We start from the raw sequence: 19,316 nt of genomic DNA, 5'->3' as shown, positions 1-19,316 counted from the left end.
TGCACTCCATTATAACAAAGTGGTAGGGTTTACTTTACTTCCAGGTGCTCCAAATGAATACTTTTCTTTCCTACTTCTTTAAAGAAAAAATAATCAGAACTACCATGGATTACCAAAACTATGAAAATTTGTAAAAAGAATAAGAATTCTCATTTCATTTAGTAAAGGTATTGGTTATGCCAAGTAAAAGAATGCTTGACACAATATAAGATAAGACCGTTGTGTTTTGCTATTTTTCTGGTGGGGGTGAGGAGTTAGAATCACAGTTCTTTATTCAATCACAAAACTTTGCTTTGTTCTTAATACTAATTGATAAACTCTGAAAAAAGCTAGAGAATGTTACATATGGAGAATTCCACAAATGCTGTTTTACCTAAAAATTGCAATAGACTCCACTTTTAAAACTAAAACTTTAGAGTTCTGGCCAAGATGGAGGCATAGGTAGAAACTCGTTGCTTCCTCGCACAACCAAAAGGAGGATAACAACCAATCTAAAATCACTAAACAACCAGAAGCACCTGAAAATCAAACTGCATGGAACTCTGACAACCAAGGAATTAAAGAAAAAATCAACCAGAACAACCAGACCAGTAAGGCGGCAGACTGTGCAGGCTGGGCGGCTCAGAAAAACCAAGGCGAGGTGGCAGATGGGGCAGGCGGGGCTGGCTGAAGGCAAAACTGAGACTCAGAGCTGACTGTGGGCTATGGGGTTGCCACAGTGGGAGAAACTCCCAGTCTCACAGGAGAGTTCAGAGTTGGTTGGAAAGTGCACTAGAGAGTAGCAGGTGGTCTGCACCATTCCCTCTCTAGCCCCTCCCCCAGAGTCAGCACTGCTGCGCAGCAAGGAGGGTTGCCCTGCCCAGGTGAATACCTAAGGCCCCGCCCCCTTACAACCTATCAGGTGCTCCAAGACAAAGAAATAGGGCCCAAATGAAAGAACAGAGCAAAACCTGAAAGCGAATTAAGTGATGAGGAGATAGCCAGCCCATCTGATGGAGAATTTAAAGCCCTGGTAATCAAAATGCTCACAGATCTGATTGAGCTTGATCAAAAAATGAAAAAACAAATGAAAGATACCCAAAATGAATAAAGCAAAATATTCAGGGAACCAACAGTGACAGGAAGGAAACCAGGACTCAAAACAATGATTTGAAGCAAAAGGAAAAAAATAAACATCCAACTGGAACAGAATGGAGAAACAAGAATTCAAAAAAGTGAAGAGAGACTTACAAACCTCTGGGACAACCTGAAACATTCCAATATCCGAGTTATAGGGGTGCCAGAAGGAGAAGAACAACAGCAAGAAATTGAAAGTTATCTGAAGAAATAATGAAGGAAAACTTCCCCAATCTGGCAAAGGAAATAGACTTCCAGGGAGTCCAGAAAGCCCAACTTCTTTTGGGTCCCAAAGAAGTTGGACCCAAAGAAGAACACACCAAGGCACATCATCATCAAGTTACCCAAGATTAAATATAAAGATAAAATCCTAAAAGAAGCAAGGGGAAAGGAGACAGTTACCTACAAAGGAGTTCCCATAAGGCTATCAGCTGATTTCTCAAAACAAACCTTGCAGGCAAGAAGGGGCTGGAAAGAAGTATTTGAAGTCATGAAAGGCAAGGACCTACATCCAAGATTACTGTATCCAGCAAAGCTTTCATTTAGAATGGAAGGACAGATAAAGTACTTCCCAGATAAGGTCAAGTTAAAGGAGTTCATCATCACCAAACCATTATTACGTGAAAGGCTAAAGGGACTTATCTAAGAAAAAGAAGATAAAAAATATGAACAGTAAAATGACAACAAACTCACAACCAGCAACAAATGAACCTAAAAGAAAAGAAAAACAATGAAAACAAAAACTAAGCAAACAACTAGAACAGGAACAGAATCAGAGAAATGGACATCACATGGAGGGATTTCAGTGGGAAGGGGGAGGGGAGGAGTAGGGGGGAAGGGCACAGGGAAGAAGAAGCATAATTAGTAGGCATAAAACAGATGGGGAGAGATAAAAAATAGTATAGGAAACAGAGGACTTAAAGAACTTACATGTGCAACTTATGGACATGAACTAAGGTGGGGGGGCAATGCTGGAGGGTTGGGGAGCAGGGCAGAGGGGGAATAAAGGGGGAAAAATTGGAAAAACTGTAATAGCATAATCAATAAAAAATACTTAAAAAAGGATTTTATAAAAAACATCCAAAAACTCTAAAATATCAAGTTTAATGGCCAATACAAATCATAGAATATATATAAAAAACATGAGCATTTAAATATTAAATACATAAGATACTGAATACCTATACCACCACTAATATAATAAATATAATAAAAATATATTATATTATTATACACAATATTTTCTATCAATATATTATGTAATACATATAATATATAATATATTTAAGAATATAAATAAAATATATGATATAAAATATATTTATAACATAATAAATATAAATATAATAAAACATTTAATCTGTAGCTTAGTTCATTTTACATTAATCTCAAATATCAGAAAGGACTCCTTATACCCTATAGGTCTCCTAAAGCACCTTTAGAGACATATCTCATTTGATTCTTATAACAATTCTATCAGGTAGTCATGGCAGGTTGATTAGATGAGGAAGATGAGGAAAATGGTTTCTCAACCACTGTTTACATTTTGGGCTGGATAATTATTTGTTGCGGGGGCTTGTTCTACGCATTTTCAGATGTTGAGGAGGATCCCTGGTCTCCACCCACTAGATGCCAGCAGCCACCTCTGCATCTCGCCAGTTGAGACAACCCAAAATGTCTCCAGACATCAACAAACGTCCTTTGAGGGCAAAGTCTCCCCTCACTGAGAATCACTGGTATAGGCTATGGTCACACAGCAAGTGGCAGAGCCAGGATGAGAACTGGGTAGGAGCTCAGGCCTCTCAATCATGTGCCTGTGCTGCCACATAGGACCTCCCAGCTGCCAAGAGAGACTTGCAGCTCCAGTTCCTAGTTACCTTCTATTTATTTATTTATTTATTTATTTATTTAATTGTTGTTCAAGTACAGTTGTCTCCATTTTACTCCCACCATCCCCCCCACCCCAGGCATCTCCACTCCCCACCTTTGATCCTACCCATCTTTCGTTTTGTCCATTTTGAGACAGCATGATGGAACTGGAGAGCATTATGCTAAGTGAAATAAGCCAGGTGGTAAAAGACAAATGCTATATGATCTCCTATAAGCAGAACCTAATCAACAAAACAAGCAAGCTAGCAAAATACTGACAGTAACCAGACTGGTTACCTTCTCTTTCAACACACAATCCTTAGCATGAATAAAATGCTTCCTCCCAAGAATGCCTAAGTGATTGTTTCTTACTGTTTCCTATAATATTCTGAAGAATTTTGATATAAATTACACATGGAAACTTAAGAAGGAGTCCACATACCGCTTTATAAAGTTAGCAAAAAGTATCCGATGTGAGTACCCTAGCCTTCGAATCCTTGCTGTTTCCAGAATTCCTGTGTAGCGAAGCTGTAGCAGAACTTTCTCTTTGTCGTATTTTCTGGCCTGACGTTCATTATTTGGTTTGATGCAACGAACAAAATGAGGTTGGCCCACCACCATTTTAGATAACAAATCCATCAGGGAATACTGTAATATGCAACAAAAACAAATTTCCCAGTGTACATTACAAAAGCTTATGAGCTTGTAGGTCTTTCTTTTCACTATAAGGAAGAAAAATGAAAAACTGAATATTAAACATGCTTCTGCTAATTCACAGTAAATAGAGGGAAATTTGTATTGACAATTTCATATATAGTATGTTTTAAAAGACAGATTTCTTCATAAAAATGTAGAGGCAATAACTAGGAACTTAGTTATTAAAAATTTGCCTGTGCCCTGGCTGGTATAGCTCAGTGGATTGAGCGCAGGCTGTGAACCAAAGGGTTGCTGGTTCGATTCCCAGTCAGGGCACATGCCTGGGTTGTGGGCCAGGTCTCCAGCAGGGGGTGTGTGAGAGGCAATCACACACTGATGTTTCTCTCCCTCTCTTTCTTTCTCCCTTACCCTCTCTCTAAAAATAAACAAATAAAATCTTTTAAAAAATTTGTAAATTCTAAAGGCAACTTTAATTAATAGATTAAATTATTTTTGATATAGTTTATAAGTAATTATATCCTCTTAGGGAGACTTGCCAAATTACATTATTTAGGCACACAATCTAGTTTCCTGCTTATGCTACTAATTTGCTTATCTAGCTCTTTCTTTATAGAAAGAATAAGAGTAAACACTTTAATCCCTGTCAGAATCACCTCCTACTTTAACATAAGGACTGAGAAGTTAATGCAGTTTCATATGTAGGACATAGTTATAAAAATGAGCAACCCCATGTAAGTGCTCTAATCTGCTCATTTGATAATTTTCTTATTTATTTTAGATTTTAAAAAACCGTACAAATAAGAAAACTGTTATGCGACAATACTTTATTAAAGCAGCAGGCAATTTCCTTAGTATAAAAAACTAGCAGCCAACTAAGTAAGTATATAACATACTAAAATAGTCATGGTTCAATTAAAAGTAGAATCCCAGAAAACTAGTATGTTAGAGACCAGGATTATAGGTAGTTGGCCAGGGAATGACCGTGTGGACATTGATGGCTGTTGACGGCTGGATCTCTTTCAGTGCTGGAAATACGGAAGCCCACAGTGACAAGGCTGGAGCAAACCAAGCGCCGGCGTTGGGTAACTGCCACAGCATTGGATTCGCATGGCTTCCTCTCAGCCCCCAGACTCAGACATGATCTTCATCACACGGCTGGGTTTGTTATTTTGGAGCCCTTTTTCATTACATTTATCAGTGAGTCATCATTCCTAGAGTCTTGCAAACATCTGCCAGACAGTGTAGATACAAAGGTGATAGACACCTCTGTCGGTAAGCTGGGCAAGAATTTCCTGAAGTTTAGGCATTGGTTTTCCTTAGGGACCAGGCAGCGGTTACTCTGTGTTCATTCTTTTGAGGTTTTCATCTTATCTGTGTGCATCAAGACATGGAATGGGAATGAATGCTCAACCTTGTCCCGTCTGTCTATCCTAAAATTATTCAGGAGTGGAAAGGAGCACTGATAGTTATCATAGCATCAAATTAAAAGCCCTTTTAAGTTTTATTCTAGTGGAAATGCATTTGGTTCTATGGACAAATTTTAATCCAGGTATAGACCTCCATTAAGATGGACCTAGTATACAGTAATTTTACAGATTTTGAGTGTATACTCTAATACATCCTATATCTAACAAATACTAAGTAAAAAATACAGTAAAAATTCTTTTTTGCCTATAGCACACTGTATTACTAGCTTTTGATCTGTCACTTTCATTCAGAATAAATAACATCCTTAAGCACAGCACATCGTCATTTAATATCTTACCCTAAAATACGATGCAACTGTTTGTGTCTTCATGTTGGTCGTCTCTCTGGCGTGACGTGTGGTTTCTCCAGCTTCACCCTAAGAAGACCAAGGGAGACAGTGATGCCTCAGTACTGACTGTGCTTTAAATCCACAGGGAGCACATGGAATTTTCCTTCAGGTTATCATAGTCTATGCGTTCAAATACGTAAGACAACAAAATGTCACTGATATTTTTACTTTAAGGTAATTGGTTTTTTTTTTTGATTATGTTTTGTTTATTATGCTATTACAATAGTCCCAATTTGACTCCCTTTGCTCACCTCCAATGAGTACCCCCAGTCCCTCAGGCAATCCCCACACCATTATTCGTGTCCATGGGTCATGTGTGTAAGTTCTTTGGCTACTCTATTTCCTATACTGTACTTTACATCCCTGTGGCTATTCTGTAACTACCTACTTGTATCTCTTAATCCCCTCACCTTTTCACCCATTCCCCTTAACTCCCTCCCATATGGCAACCATCAAAACGCTCTTTGTATCCATCTGTGACTCTGTTTCTGTTCTTGTTTGCTTAGTTTGTTTTTTAGATTCAATTGTTGACAGATATGTATTTGTTGCCATTTTATTGTTCATAGTTTTGCATCTTCTTTTTCTTAAATAAGTCCCTTTAACATTTCATATAATGGTTTGGTGATGATGAACTCTTTTAGGTTTTGGGTTTTTGTTTTGTTTTGTTTTGTTTTGTGTTTTTTTGGGGGGAAGAGCTCTTTATCTGCCCTTTGATTCTGAATGATAGCTTAGCTGGGTAGAGCACTCGGGCTGCAGGTCCCTGCTTTTCATGACTTTGAATATTTCTTGCCAATTCCTTCTAGCCTGCAAAGTTTGTTTTGAGAAATCAGCTGACAGTTATGAAAACTCACCCATAGGTAATTAACTGCTTTTCTCTTGCGGCTTTTAAGATTTTCTCTTTATCCTTAACTTTTGGCATTTTAATCATGATGTGTCTTGGGGTGGGCCTCTTTGTATCCATCTTGTTTGGGACTCTATGATTCCTGGACTTGCCTGTCTACTTCCTTCACCAAATTAGGAAGTTTTCTTTCAGTATTTTTTCAAATAGATTTCCAATTTCTTGCTCTTCCTCTTCTCCTTCTAGCACCCCTATGATGTGAATGGTGGACTGCTTGAAGTTGTCCCAGAGGCTGCTTAAACTATCCTCCTATTTTGGATTCCTTTTTCTGCTTGTTGTTCTGATTGGTTGTTTTTTGCTTCCTTATGTTCCAAATCATGGATCTGATCCTCAGCTTCATCCACTCTACTGTTGTTTTCCCTGTAAATTGTTCTTTATTTCAATTAGTGTATCCTTCATTTCTTCCTGGATCTTTTTTATGCTGAAGTACCCAATGAGTTCCTTGAGCATCCTAATAACCAATGTTTTGAACTCTGCATCTGATAGATTGTGTATCTCCATTTTGTTTAATTCTTTTTCTGGAGTTTTGATCTGTTCTTTCTTTCAGGCCATGTCTCTTTGTCTCCTCGTTTTGGCAGCCTCCCTGTGTGTGTTTCTATGTATTAGGTAGAGCTGCTATGACACTCTGTCTTGGTAGTGTAGCCTAATGTAGTAGGTGTCCTGTAGGGTCCACTGACACAGGCTCCCCTATCACCCAAGCTGGGTACTCAAGGTGCACCTCCCATGTGGGCTGAGTACACTCTCCTCTGTAGCTGAGCCTTGATTGCTGTTGGCAGGTCAAAGGGAGGGATTTTGCCAGGCCATTCAGCTGCATGGGCTGACTATGACCACTGACCATCACCCTCTGCCCTCCGTAGAGGGTCAGCTGTGAAGATGCAGGGTAGTGGTGCTTTGACATGGTCTATAGCTGTCCACTGGGTGAGCAAGCTCTGGGGTTTCCTGGGTAGGGCAGGCCAAGGTCAGCCCCCACCCGTGTTCTGTCCAGGGCTATAAAGCAATCTGAGATGGCTGCTACATTTGCTGGGCTTGCAAATTCCCAGGGAAAGCCATGCTGTGAATCTGTGCTGGCTGCCGCTAGTGCCAGGCCTGGGGCCACTAGGCTCTGGGGGCTCACTGAGGCTGGCTGTTTCATGTTTGAGAGGATTTAGGAAGTTGTGAGCATGAGCCTAGACAAGGCATTCATATGGAAAAGTTACTGTTAACAGCTTGGGTGGGATCATAATTGGGTGGGACGGAGTCTCAGAGGATCTCCAGGGCGTGGCAAAGAGTGTTAGCCAGGTTAATGGAGCCTCAGATATGGCTCCCACCTGCCAGTTCTCTGACTTTGTGGGGGGAGGGCTCAGAAAAGGGACAATTGTCTCTATCCATCTTTCTGTCTGGAAGAAAGCTGTCCTCCCTCTACCCTCCCAACCCCTGCTCTCACCTTAATGTCAGACACTTCAGTTCCTCCCTGTATGCCTCTGTTCCCTTTTAAGCTATTACCCCAGTGCTGGAGCTCAGAGGGATTGAGTCTGAGTAAGTCCATGTGTGGGTTCTTTAAGAACTGCTTGAGACTCCAGAAGTTTCTTCCACAGACTCAATCCCCACTGTTTTTTTCAGCCAGAGTTATGGGGACTTATCTTCCTGGCACTGGAACCGTAGGCTGGGGGTCCTGGTGTGGGGCTGGGACTCCTCACTCCTGAGATATCCTTCCCAAATTTTTACCTACTACATACGGATGTGGGACCAGCCTGTTCCACGTCTCTGCCCCTCCTACCAGTCTGAATGGATGTGGTTTCTTTAATTCTGTAGTTGTCAGACTTCCATTCAACTTGATTTGTGACAGGTATGAGTGATGGTTGTTCTATAGTATAGTTGTAATTTTGATGTGGTTGTGTGAGGAGGTGAGCTGTATTTACCTATGCCACCATCTTGACCAGAAGTACTAAAATAATTTTTTAAGGTAACTGTTCAAATTCTCTTTGGAACTTGGGCTGGTCATGCATAGAATGTGGATATCTCTGATGTTGGCTAATACATTTTTAGTTTGTTTTAGTGTAATGTTAAAACTACCTATAAATGAAGAGTTAAGAATATATCAGAAATGCATAATTATATTAGTGTCTAGCAGTAATACAAACATAGCATAAATATCTGTTTAAGCAACAAATAAGATCAAAGAGAAAAATGAAGGAAAAGACTTTACTTTTAGAAGCACACAAATATTGCCATTGTAAACAATTCTTAAAAATGCATTTTCTTACCTTTGTCAGGTTGACTGATTTTTCTGAAGTTCTCATTTGATAGTTTATTATATTTTTAGTTTTTGAATGTGGCAGATTACCTATTGGAATTTAGATTAAAAACAGCATATCTTTTAGAATCCTAATGGCTAGAAGATTTCCCCCCAATTACTTAAATATTAAAATAAGCATTGTAGATTCCCAAATATCCCGACTTAAGTTGTTAGTTAACTATTTATTAAGAAACTTAAATATAAAATAATATTATATAAAGATTATAAGAAAATTTTAATTCAGGAAAAATTTCAGCTTGGAGAATGGAAAGATAGAGGTAAATTTTGGGTTTCCTTTTAATTGCTGTAAGATATAGGGTGATTGTGACAAAGTAAGTGATTTGTTTCTTTTGTGTGTATGTTAAATGGCATCTGAGATTTTCTTTAACACAAAGACAAACTATATAAATGGCCTAAAAAATCATGTTGATCATTAATTCCTATGAAGTGGTTATAATGAATCAAGTGTGGCTGAGAACACTGGACAATTTCAACCTAATATTCAGAAACTTGTGCTTGGTATGAGGGCTACATAAATGTTTACATCCAAAGGTCATGAAAATATGATGGTGTTGGGAAAAAATAATGACCTTGGAAGCCAGGAAGACCTGGGTTTGACTACCAGCTGTGGTACTTAAATTGTGTTATCAATGGGACATTTATTTAAGTCTGTGGTTGTAGTTTGGATCTACCTCACAGAGGTAGATGATGCCTACCTGACAGAACTTTGCTGAAATGTGATAGCATGTCTGTCACATGGTAGGCACCTGGAAATGCTAGTTCACTTTCACTTTCTCCCATACCTCGCCAAGCACAGCAGGACAACCTCCCACAATCCAAGAGCTTATCATCCTGATAGTAATGTTCAAAAATCTCCGGAATTGGGTATTGCTTTAGAGAGAAAATTTCCCCTCGCTCTCATGCTCTTAGGTGATAAGCGGAAGCTAGATGTTTCTGGCAGATCCTTCATGTGCTTTGTGGTCGAAAAGGTGGCTCTGAGATGATGGTGAGGAAGGAACTCTGCCTGGGGTGTGGCCTGCAGCGCTCTGCTCTGCTCACTCCCACCACCCACTTCCCTGCTGAGATGAGTGTTGGCAGCGGCTTTCATGCTGGGCTCAAACTGGACACCGCATTGCTCGCTCTTCAAATGTGAAACTTACTGAATACAGCAAGGTGGAGAGAGATCGGGACAGATGATCTCGAGACAGGAACTTCAGGAATTTCTATTATTGTTGTTGTTGTTGTTGTTGTTGTTGTTGTTATTATTATTATTATTATTATTATTATTAGGATTACCAGGGAGTTTTAGAAAAAATTACCACAGGCTTGGAGATTTCTTAGAAGCACGATGAATATACAAATTGCTAGTAGCACATTAATTAGGACAGACTACTTAATAGATACTTAGTATTACCTAAATAAAAGCTAAAATTTTAAGTTTATCTGAAAACTAAAAAACAAGAGGATATTTTGTAAAGGATTAATAATTTCATGTTAACAAAATGTATATACTAGTCATCAAATCATTTAACAAAAAGTGAAAGTCTTTTAAAAATTCATCTGTGCATTTCTATAGGAACTAAAATTAGCATAAATCTTAATTTTAGAAAATATATCCAGTTTGCTGTACAGTTGACCTGATGAACAAACCTATGACAAACCCAACTAGAGATATGAGCTGCAAGGAACTGTGCTGCATTTTCCCTTAATAATGGCTGAACTCTTTCCTATTTGAAGTCATACATGCAAAAGGCCATGTCCTATTTTAGAATCTCGGAGACAGCTTAAATATATGATTGAGGAACCTGAATTTTCAAGCCTACTTCTGTGGGGTGACAATGGAAAATCTGCTTCACATTTTTACACCTCAATGTCTCATCTGTAGAAGTAGTCCTTCCTCAGAGTGTTATTAGGAGTAAATGAAGGTACTTGGCATAGTACCTAGCACAATGCAATTTTTAAACAAATTTATTTATCATTTTTGTTATTATTATATGTTTGCACATCTAAGTGAATATAAAGCCCATATGTTTTTGATAGCTTTGAGGTTCTGAGTTCCTGGTATAACTTTTGACTATGAAGTACTTCTCTTCAGCTACAGAACTAGCTGTGCTGCTGATAGTCAGGAAGCATAATGTAGTATTAAGAATCTGGCTGCACATTTTATAAGGGTGAAAAACATGAAATTAGATGCATAGATGCTGTAGGTAGATACAGAAAGAGATAATAATTGTGAAACTCAAAACTGAAGATTTTTGCTTCTGGTTTTAGAAGCAAAAAGATAGACTAGATTAACTGAAACAAGTAAAAAAAAAAGCAAGATACACGGAACTTTTTTTTTCTTTTCTATTTTTTAAATCCTCACCTGAGGATACGTTTATTGATTTTAAAGAGAGAGGAAGGGAGAAGGAGAAATATGTGAGAGAGAAGCATCAATCGGTTGCCTCCCATATGAATCTGCAAGCTAGCTATGTGTCCTGACTGGGGTTCGAACTCTCAATCTTTTGGTGTATGGGCCAACACTCCAACCAACTGAGCCACCTGGCCAGGACAGGCATGTAACCATTTTAAAGTGTAGAGTTCAGTGGTATTAAATACATTCACACCGGTGTGCAACCATCACTGCCATCCATCTCCACAGCTCTTTTCATGCCCTAAAACTGAAAGTCTGCACATGTTCAGTACCAACTTCCCAATCTCTCATCCTGAACCCCAGACAACCATAGTTCTGCTTTGTCTCTAAGAGTTCAACTATCTCATTTGGGTGGAATCATACAATATTTTTCTAGGAGGAAACGTTTTTGTTCACTGTGAATAAAGCAGTACAGGACAGTGATCCCTGACAGAGGGGAAATAAATGAAGTGAGTCCTGTGAGTCCCCCAGATTTCTCTGTCTGAAGAGTTTTTAAGCTGAAATGCAGAGAAGGAAACCCAGATACAGCCTGGGGTAAAGAACAGGTGTGACCAATATAAAACAAATAGCAAGATGGTGGAGCCAGCCCAAACATGTCAGTAATCACATTAAATGTAAATGTTTTGATCACCACCATTAAAAGACAGAGATTTTCAGACTGGATTAAAAAAAAGCAAGGTCCAACTCTATGTTATCTACAGAAAAACCACTTTAAATATAAACACAAAAATAAATTGAAATTAAATGTATAAAAAACGCCATTCAACCACTAATCATAAGAAGGCTGGAGTCTCCATATCATTATTAGACAAAGTAGATTTCAGAAAAAGGATATTACCAGAGGTAAAGGGTCACTTAATAAAATAAAAGGGTCTATTTATTAAGAAGATAAAATAATCCTAAATTTTTATGCACCCACTAGTAGACCTTAAAAATACATGAAGCAAAAATGATTGCATGAAGCAAAAATGATTGCAATGAAAGGAAAAATCAATAAATTGACAATTGTAGTCAGATATTTCAAAATCCATCTCTCAGTAACTGATACAGCCAGGAGAAAACCAGTGAGAATACAGAAGATTTGACCAATATTATCAAACAAGTAACCTAATTGACATTTATGGAGTACTCCACTTAACAACAGCAGAATACACCTTATTTTCAAGTGCAAATGAAACTAAAACACGGTAGAAAATATACTGAGCTATAGAAATGTTTCAATAAAATTAAATGGATTAAATCATACAAAGTATGCTTTCTGATCATTACTGAATTAAATTAGAAGTGCATAACAAAAAGATATCTAAAAATGCCAACATATTTAGAAATTAAATATAAGACTTGCAAATTACCCATATTAGTGCCTATATCTATATTAGAAAAGAAGAAACATTTTCTTAAATCACTGACCTAAGTTTTCACCTTAGAAATTAGGGGAAAAAACCAAAATACCCAAGGTAAACAGAAGAAAGAAGGCAATAAAGATAAAAGTGAAAAAAAACTACAAATAGAAAGCAAAATCAATAGAGAATATCAATGAAACTATAAGCTGGTTCTTTGAGAATATCAGTAAAATTGATGTCTCTAGACAATCTATCAAGAATAAAATTAGAGATGGCAGAAACTATCAATATCAGGAATGAGAGAGCTGATATAATTTTAAGATTTAGATACTAATATAATAAAGAAATAACATAATCAAATTTCTATCAATAAATTTGACTATAAAGATGACATAGACAAATTTCCTAAAAGGTGCAACCTACTAAAGCTTATTCAAAAAATTAGATAACTTAAATAGCCTCATATTTATTAAAGAAATTGAATTTGTCATTAAAAACCTCACGAAAAGCCCTTCAGGCCCAGATGGCTTCACAGGTGAATCCTACAAGGCAATTTAGAAAGATAATAATATTGATTTTACTTTTCCTGAAAATTGAAGAGGAAGCAATATATCCCAATACACTCTATAAGGTCAGTATTACTCTGATTCCAAAATCAGAAAAAATAATTAGAAGAAAAGAACGCTACAGTCCAATATCCATGAATATATATACAAAAATTCTTAACAAAATGTTAGCAAATTGAATCAGGTACTACATTAACCATCCTATGCATCATGACCATGTCTAGTTTTTCCGAGGAATAAAAAGTTGGTATAACAGTCAAAAAGCAATCAATGTAACTGATCATATTTACAGATTAAAAAGTAAACAAATAAAATATATCAGATGCAGAAAAAGAATTTGACAAAGTTCAAACATGCATGTCTGATAAAAACTCAGCAAACTAGGACTAGAAACTAACTTATTCTTCCTGGTAAAGAACATCACATTTAATGGGGAAAAACTGAATCCCAAATCCAACTGAATGCTTTTCCCCAAAGATCAGGAATAAAGCAAGAATGTTCTTTTTTGCCACTTTTACTCAATATTGCATGGGTGATTCTAGCCAATACAACCAGGCAAGAGGAAGAAATAAAAAGCAAACAGAAGGAAAAACAGAGAAACCTCTTTGTTTATAAATGACATGACCATCTATGTAGAACATTGTACAGAAATTACAAATAAATAAATAAATAAACAAACAAACAAATAAAACCTATTCTAATAAATGAGTTAAGCAACATTGCAGGACAAAAGATTAAAAAACAAAAATTAATTAAATTTCTGTGTACTAGCAACACTCTGAACTTGTATTAAAATGACCATTTATAATTGTTTAAAATCTGATGTACTAGCAGATAATTTGACAAAAGATGTGCAAGACTTATACAATGAAAACTGTAAAGTATTGCTGACAGAAATTAAGGAAGACTTAAATGGAGAGCTATATTGTGCTTCCTGATTGAAAGACTCAATATTGTGATGATATCATTTCTTCTAAAATAAATCTAATAGCTTCAGTGTATTGGAATCAAAGTCTTATTGGGATTTTTGGTAGACATTGACAAACTCACTCTAAAAGTTATGTGGAAAAGCAAAGGAATTGTAATTGCCTAAACACCTCTGAAAAAGAACAAAATTGGGTAACATACTTCAGATTTCAAGATTTTTTATAAAGTTACTACAATCAAGAAGTATGGTACTAGCAGAAAGAGGCAATTATCAGTAACACACAGTAGAGAGCCTAAACATAGACCTGTTCTTGTAGAGTCAACTGCAAAAGAAATTCACTGAGGGAATGAACATCTTTTCTACAAATGCTAGAACAGTTGGTCAGAGGTGGGGAGGAGTAGCGGGAAGGATTACAAAGGGTCATGAAGAAACATCATTTGGGGGAGATGAATAGGTTCATTATTGATTGTGGTGATGTTTTACAGGTGTATATGTCTGTCAAAACTCATCACATTTTACTGTCTAAATATGTGTTGTTTATGTCAGCTATACTTCAATAAAACTATAAAAAATACCGAGAACAATTTTAAACTCCAATAAAGAAAAACAACCCCAAAGCACATTTTTTTCTTCTACTTAAAAGCAAATCCAAGAATGTGTATAGTTGAATGGAACAAGACCATGTGAGTTTTTAATAAATAAGGCAGAGCTGACTAAACCGAATGCCGGCCACTCTGAAACAGCAGGCAATTCTGAACCCTCTGGAGGGGAGACTATTCTTCCAGTGAGTAGCGAGGACACCACCTATTTTCTGGGGAGTGCTTCACTTTCTTTCATGAAAACCTGCCTTCTTTATATTTTATTATTTTCTTCAGATGATCTGGGCAGAGGACATTAATATCTGCCTATTTAATGAGCTGAAAACAAACCAACAAGAAAATTGAGGATTATACTTACGAAAATCACAATCAGAAACTATTTGATCAGGCCTGAAAAACCTGTTCCTTTAAAGGAAACTTTCATAGCTTACCTGTTTTTGTCAGAGGGTGGTTGACTAGTTGTCGGATTACACTGTTTTCTGATGACCTCAAAAGTAGCACAATATCAGTTGGAAGAGTGTCTCTATTTTTAGCTAAGAACCCACTTGCATTATAGAGGACCTGTCGATAAAAGTATGTTATCATCATCACAATCGGTGTCACTATCACTTCATCATCAATAGATATTTTTGAGAGCTTACTCTGCTGAGTAACAGGTATACGAAGATTTATACAGATGCAAGAAGTGGCCACCCTGGAATGGGAAAGGCTGCAGAAGGACAGGGCAGACTGCAGGAAGCTGGAGAGCAGAGCTGGGGGTAGACGAGGGACAAAACAGGTGGCTATCTCCCTATAACCATCTCTACATATTTTGGGCCATCATTTCACACCTACACTTATCATTCAACAACAGACTAATGAGAACCTTATTCATAATTCCTCAAAGTTCTTACCTTTCCTGCAAAATGGTGAATTCCAAAACTAAGTTCCATTCTTTTGGGCCTCCAGAAATACTGTGATTTCAGGTTATCTTCAAATTTTTCTATAGAAAAAAATTGAACACCAAACTCAATTATGCAGGAGATCCTCAAAAAATACAGATTGACACAACGATCTCTTTCTCAAGAAAATGGACAATGTACAGTACAAGAAAATTTTACAAAGTTAATATAGGCAGATATGGAATATAAGTAAAAATGGTAAGGCAAAACTCAGTATCATGAATTCTACCATTCCGTTATAATTCAGAGCAGTAGTTCTCTAACCTTAGCAAGTATCAGAGTCTCCTGGAAGGCCTATTAAAAACACAGATTGTTCCCTGGCAGTTGTGACTCAGTGGTTGAGTGCTGGCCTGCAAATCAAAGGGTTGCAGGTTCGATTCTCAGGCAGGGCACATGCCTGGGTTGTGGGCCAGGTCTCCAGTAGGGGATGCACAAGAAGCAACAACACATTGATGTTTCTCTCCCTCTATTTCCCTCTCCCTTCTCCTCTCTAAAAAATAAATAAATAAAAAATCATGAAAAAAACCCCCAAACCCACAGATTGGCAAGTCCTACCTCCAGAATTTCTGACTCAGTATATCTGGAATGGGACCCAAGAAGCCACAATTCTAGCAAAGTGCCAGGAAACACTAACATTCCTTGTCTGGGACCACACTTGGAGAGCCATTGGTACAGGGGAAGGGAACTGCTGGAGACTGATGGATCAAAGAGCTTTGTGAAGTGCAGTTGGGAGCAACGCCATGCACCTGGAAGCTGGGTGTTTTGGCTCTCCTTTCTAGTTTATGTTATTGCTGATCACTTGGGAAACACAATAGGGTCATAAAATCAGTTACTTTTCTATAACAGTTTTGCCACCCTCAGAGAACTTGTCACTCCATGTTCCAGAAGGAACATTTTAACATAAAAATCAAATCAAGTGTCTGTTATGAAATGATTTTCCCACAATTTTGAGGTTTTTATTTTCCATCAGTATTGTGTGATTAGAGGAGAGAATAAACCAATCAGTGAGTAGGAAGGAAGCAACACCACTGACTTACTGGTAAGAAACAGATTGATATATCACCAAACGTAAATGAAAGAAAGTGTAAATCCGATTTTTTGGCAACTATTGACTATACATAATTAATATCTCCTCACATCAGGGGATATAGTATTCTACATTTAAAAAATATTTTTTCCAGAGAGCTGATTAAATCTAAAGTTTTTTAAAAAATTTAAGGCATGGGACATTTATTTTAAGCATTTTAGATGATAATCTTTTAAATATAGTATACACACATCTACCTTCTAAATAGAAAAAAAATCAATGTTTAATATTTTTGATGACTCAGGATTATTACCATAAACATTTATTAATGTACTGTAACTTAGAGATTACTAAGGTATTTGAGGGTATTTGCCTCTAGTAGATAAATGACTAGAACATCACAGATAAATTTATTTCCTTCTCATTAGCTCTTCTCAAATTCTACAACTTCCTTTTGCCTTGTCCTCTAATTTCTAAGGTCATTTCTGACATAGACCCTATGGTTGGGGGTCTGTCATAAAGTAAGAAGTTCAATGTCTAAATTGTTTAATTTGTCAAGAAATATTTTACCCTATTATAAACGTTCACTAGTCCAGGTATTAGATCCAAAGCCTTTTCTTTAAAGTCTGATATGCAGGCTTTATGATAGCAATTTTCTTCCAAACAATTAAAAATCTATTTTTTAACCATTCAGAATTAGATGACTGTATCAAAAAAATGATGTAGACATAGTGGATTTAATACTCACCTATAAGAGTCTGGTCAGTGGCCTTGGGAAATCTACTTTCTTCATCGAGTAGGGATAGCAAACCCATTGGCTTCTGCAGAAACATATCTAGGAGGGGCCGGTTGTCTTCATATTCAATAACTCTGGCATCAATATCCTCATTTACATATTCATTCTACAATAGGAAATGGGACATACAGAAAAATTCATGTTACCAATTCACTTAAACTTTGTGGATAATATGTAGCTTTATAGTAATAACCTAAAACCCTATTTACACAGTATAATAAGTCACTCCCTCTGACCTTACCCTTAAACTGTGGGTGCCATTGTATTTTTCTCTCCCCAGAAATGCTAGTTCATTAAAGTCACTGATTCTACTCTGGATAGTAATGAAAAGTTTCTAGTTGCTATACTACTATTACAGACAGTTAAGATTTCAAAATACAAGGGAATATGTTGTTGATGAGAAGTGACAAAATTATGTTCCAGAATTTATAGAGTATCAATTAAGTACATTTTAGGGCTACACTTCCCCCAATTCAAGCCTTTCATCTGGTTCCAGATATGAATCTCTCACAAACATTTACATAGTGTTTCAGTCATAATAACATGTACATGGTTAGTAGAGTAGACAGCTGTGGGTTACAGGAACAGCCAATGGATTTAGAACCAAGAACAAACAGGTTTGTATCTGGGGTCTGCCACTTCACTAGCTGTATAATCCTTTGGAATTTTCACACTCCCTAGGCTTCCATTTTCTCAGCTACTTAGTGGAGCTCACAATCTTCATCTAACAAAGTAAAAATATCTGGTATATTAATAATAATTTGCTGTTGAGTATATTGGAAGATGCATAAAATAAAAAACAATGAACAAGTTACTGTACAATCATGGTTCTAGAACAAGATAGGGCTGATGATCTATTTTGCAAAAGAGACACGAAGAATTATGCAAATGTGTTTCTATAACTTCGCCTTCTTGCTCTGTCCCTACTTCATAGTCCAGTGTAGAAGGGAGGACACACACGACATCTGCACGATGACTTGCAGCAATGCTCACAGGTAGGGCACTCACCAGTTCTCAGGTGGGAAAGCAACTCTCACTGGGAAGTGTATCAGATAACCACTGACTCAGGAAGAATGTCCTGCTGCACTCACAAATTAAAATTACTAGCTATTTTCCTTTATATATTTAATTTTAATTTTATGTATTTTTTGTTTTTTAATACCATATAAGAAGGACTGTGTTGGGTGATAGATGAAAAGATGTTAAATCAAACTCCTTGTCTGCAGTGAGTTTAAAAGATACAAGTATCTTGACTGGTAAGTTTAGTAAATACATATTCAAAATGCAAGGTAAGATGTAACAGATCAATGTTTTGCACCACGCACTGCAACAGTTCAGGGAGAGAGACCTTGTATCTGGCAACTTCATGGAGGAATTTAGTCAATGGCAGGTGGGGCATGTGATAAGCAAAAGTCTTAATTACTACTTTCAGAACCTTATGAAATCAAAATCTCATTTCAAGAGTGTCACCAGAAAAAATATACATGTATATTTTTAAATAAAACAAAGTCTAATACATAAAAATGAGGCAGGACCAGCTGGTCTAAAAGGCAGATCACCTGAAAGATATGTAGTTTATCCAGTTCTTAAAAAATGGAAACAATGTTTTGAAGTTTCACAGCTTTCTCATTGGAAGGTAGCCTTGGAGCAGTATGCAGACCTAGAATTACTTTACTATTAGACACATTATGCTGACAGCATATAATAGCTTAAATGGCAACTGCAAAGTTCAAAGGCAGCTTTGCATGTTTTATATAGAAAACACACAAGGTTAAGGTCTGAATCAGTGCATTTTTCATCTCTATTTGTCTGTGTCAAAATCCACAGCATGCTTTTGTGGCAGGCCTTACAGGAAGAGATGAGGAACTTGGAAACAATGGGGGTCCCCTTTCAGATACTTGTTAGTATTACGAACTCTGGGCACACCAATGGAGAAAAATGCTATTACTCAGATTTATAGAGCACTTTCAGTAAAACGGTCATGACTGAAAAAACATATTATATATTTTTATAGCAGCTAAGATCTCAAAATGCTCAGTTGTTTTTAAGCATATGTAGAGAAATGGAGCTCA

The 19,316-nt window shown here is 37.0% G+C and overlaps 1 protein-coding gene across 1 annotated transcript in view; it reads right to left on the bottom strand.

Moving 5' to 3' along the window:
- MYO3A (myosin IIIA) overlaps window positions 1-19,316 on the bottom strand; it is a 211,290-nt gene that overhangs the window by 52,423 nt on the left and 139,551 nt on the right. Inside the window, exons 21-26 of the mRNA XM_024575935.3 lie at window positions 17,197-17,350; window positions 15,374-15,462; window positions 14,912-15,041; window positions 8,600-8,679; window positions 5,408-5,485; window positions 3,428-3,633 (exon numbers count right to left, since the gene is read on the bottom strand). Coding sequence (XP_024431703.2) covers window positions 3,428-3,633; window positions 5,408-5,485; window positions 8,600-8,679; window positions 14,912-15,041; window positions 15,374-15,462; window positions 17,197-17,350 — 737 coding nt within the window. The remainder of the gene's footprint in view (window positions 1-3,427; window positions 3,634-5,407; window positions 5,486-8,599; window positions 8,680-14,911; window positions 15,042-15,373; window positions 15,463-17,196; window positions 17,351-19,316) is intronic.

Source organism: Desmodus rotundus, chromosome 4, assembly GCF_022682495.2.
Source record: "Desmodus rotundus isolate HL8 chromosome 4, HLdesRot8A.1, whole genome shotgun sequence".
In the NCBI taxonomy this organism is placed as follows: Eukaryota; Metazoa; Chordata; class Mammalia; order Chiroptera; family Phyllostomidae; genus Desmodus; species Desmodus rotundus.
This window is presented reverse-complemented; position numbering and strand designations above follow the sequence as displayed.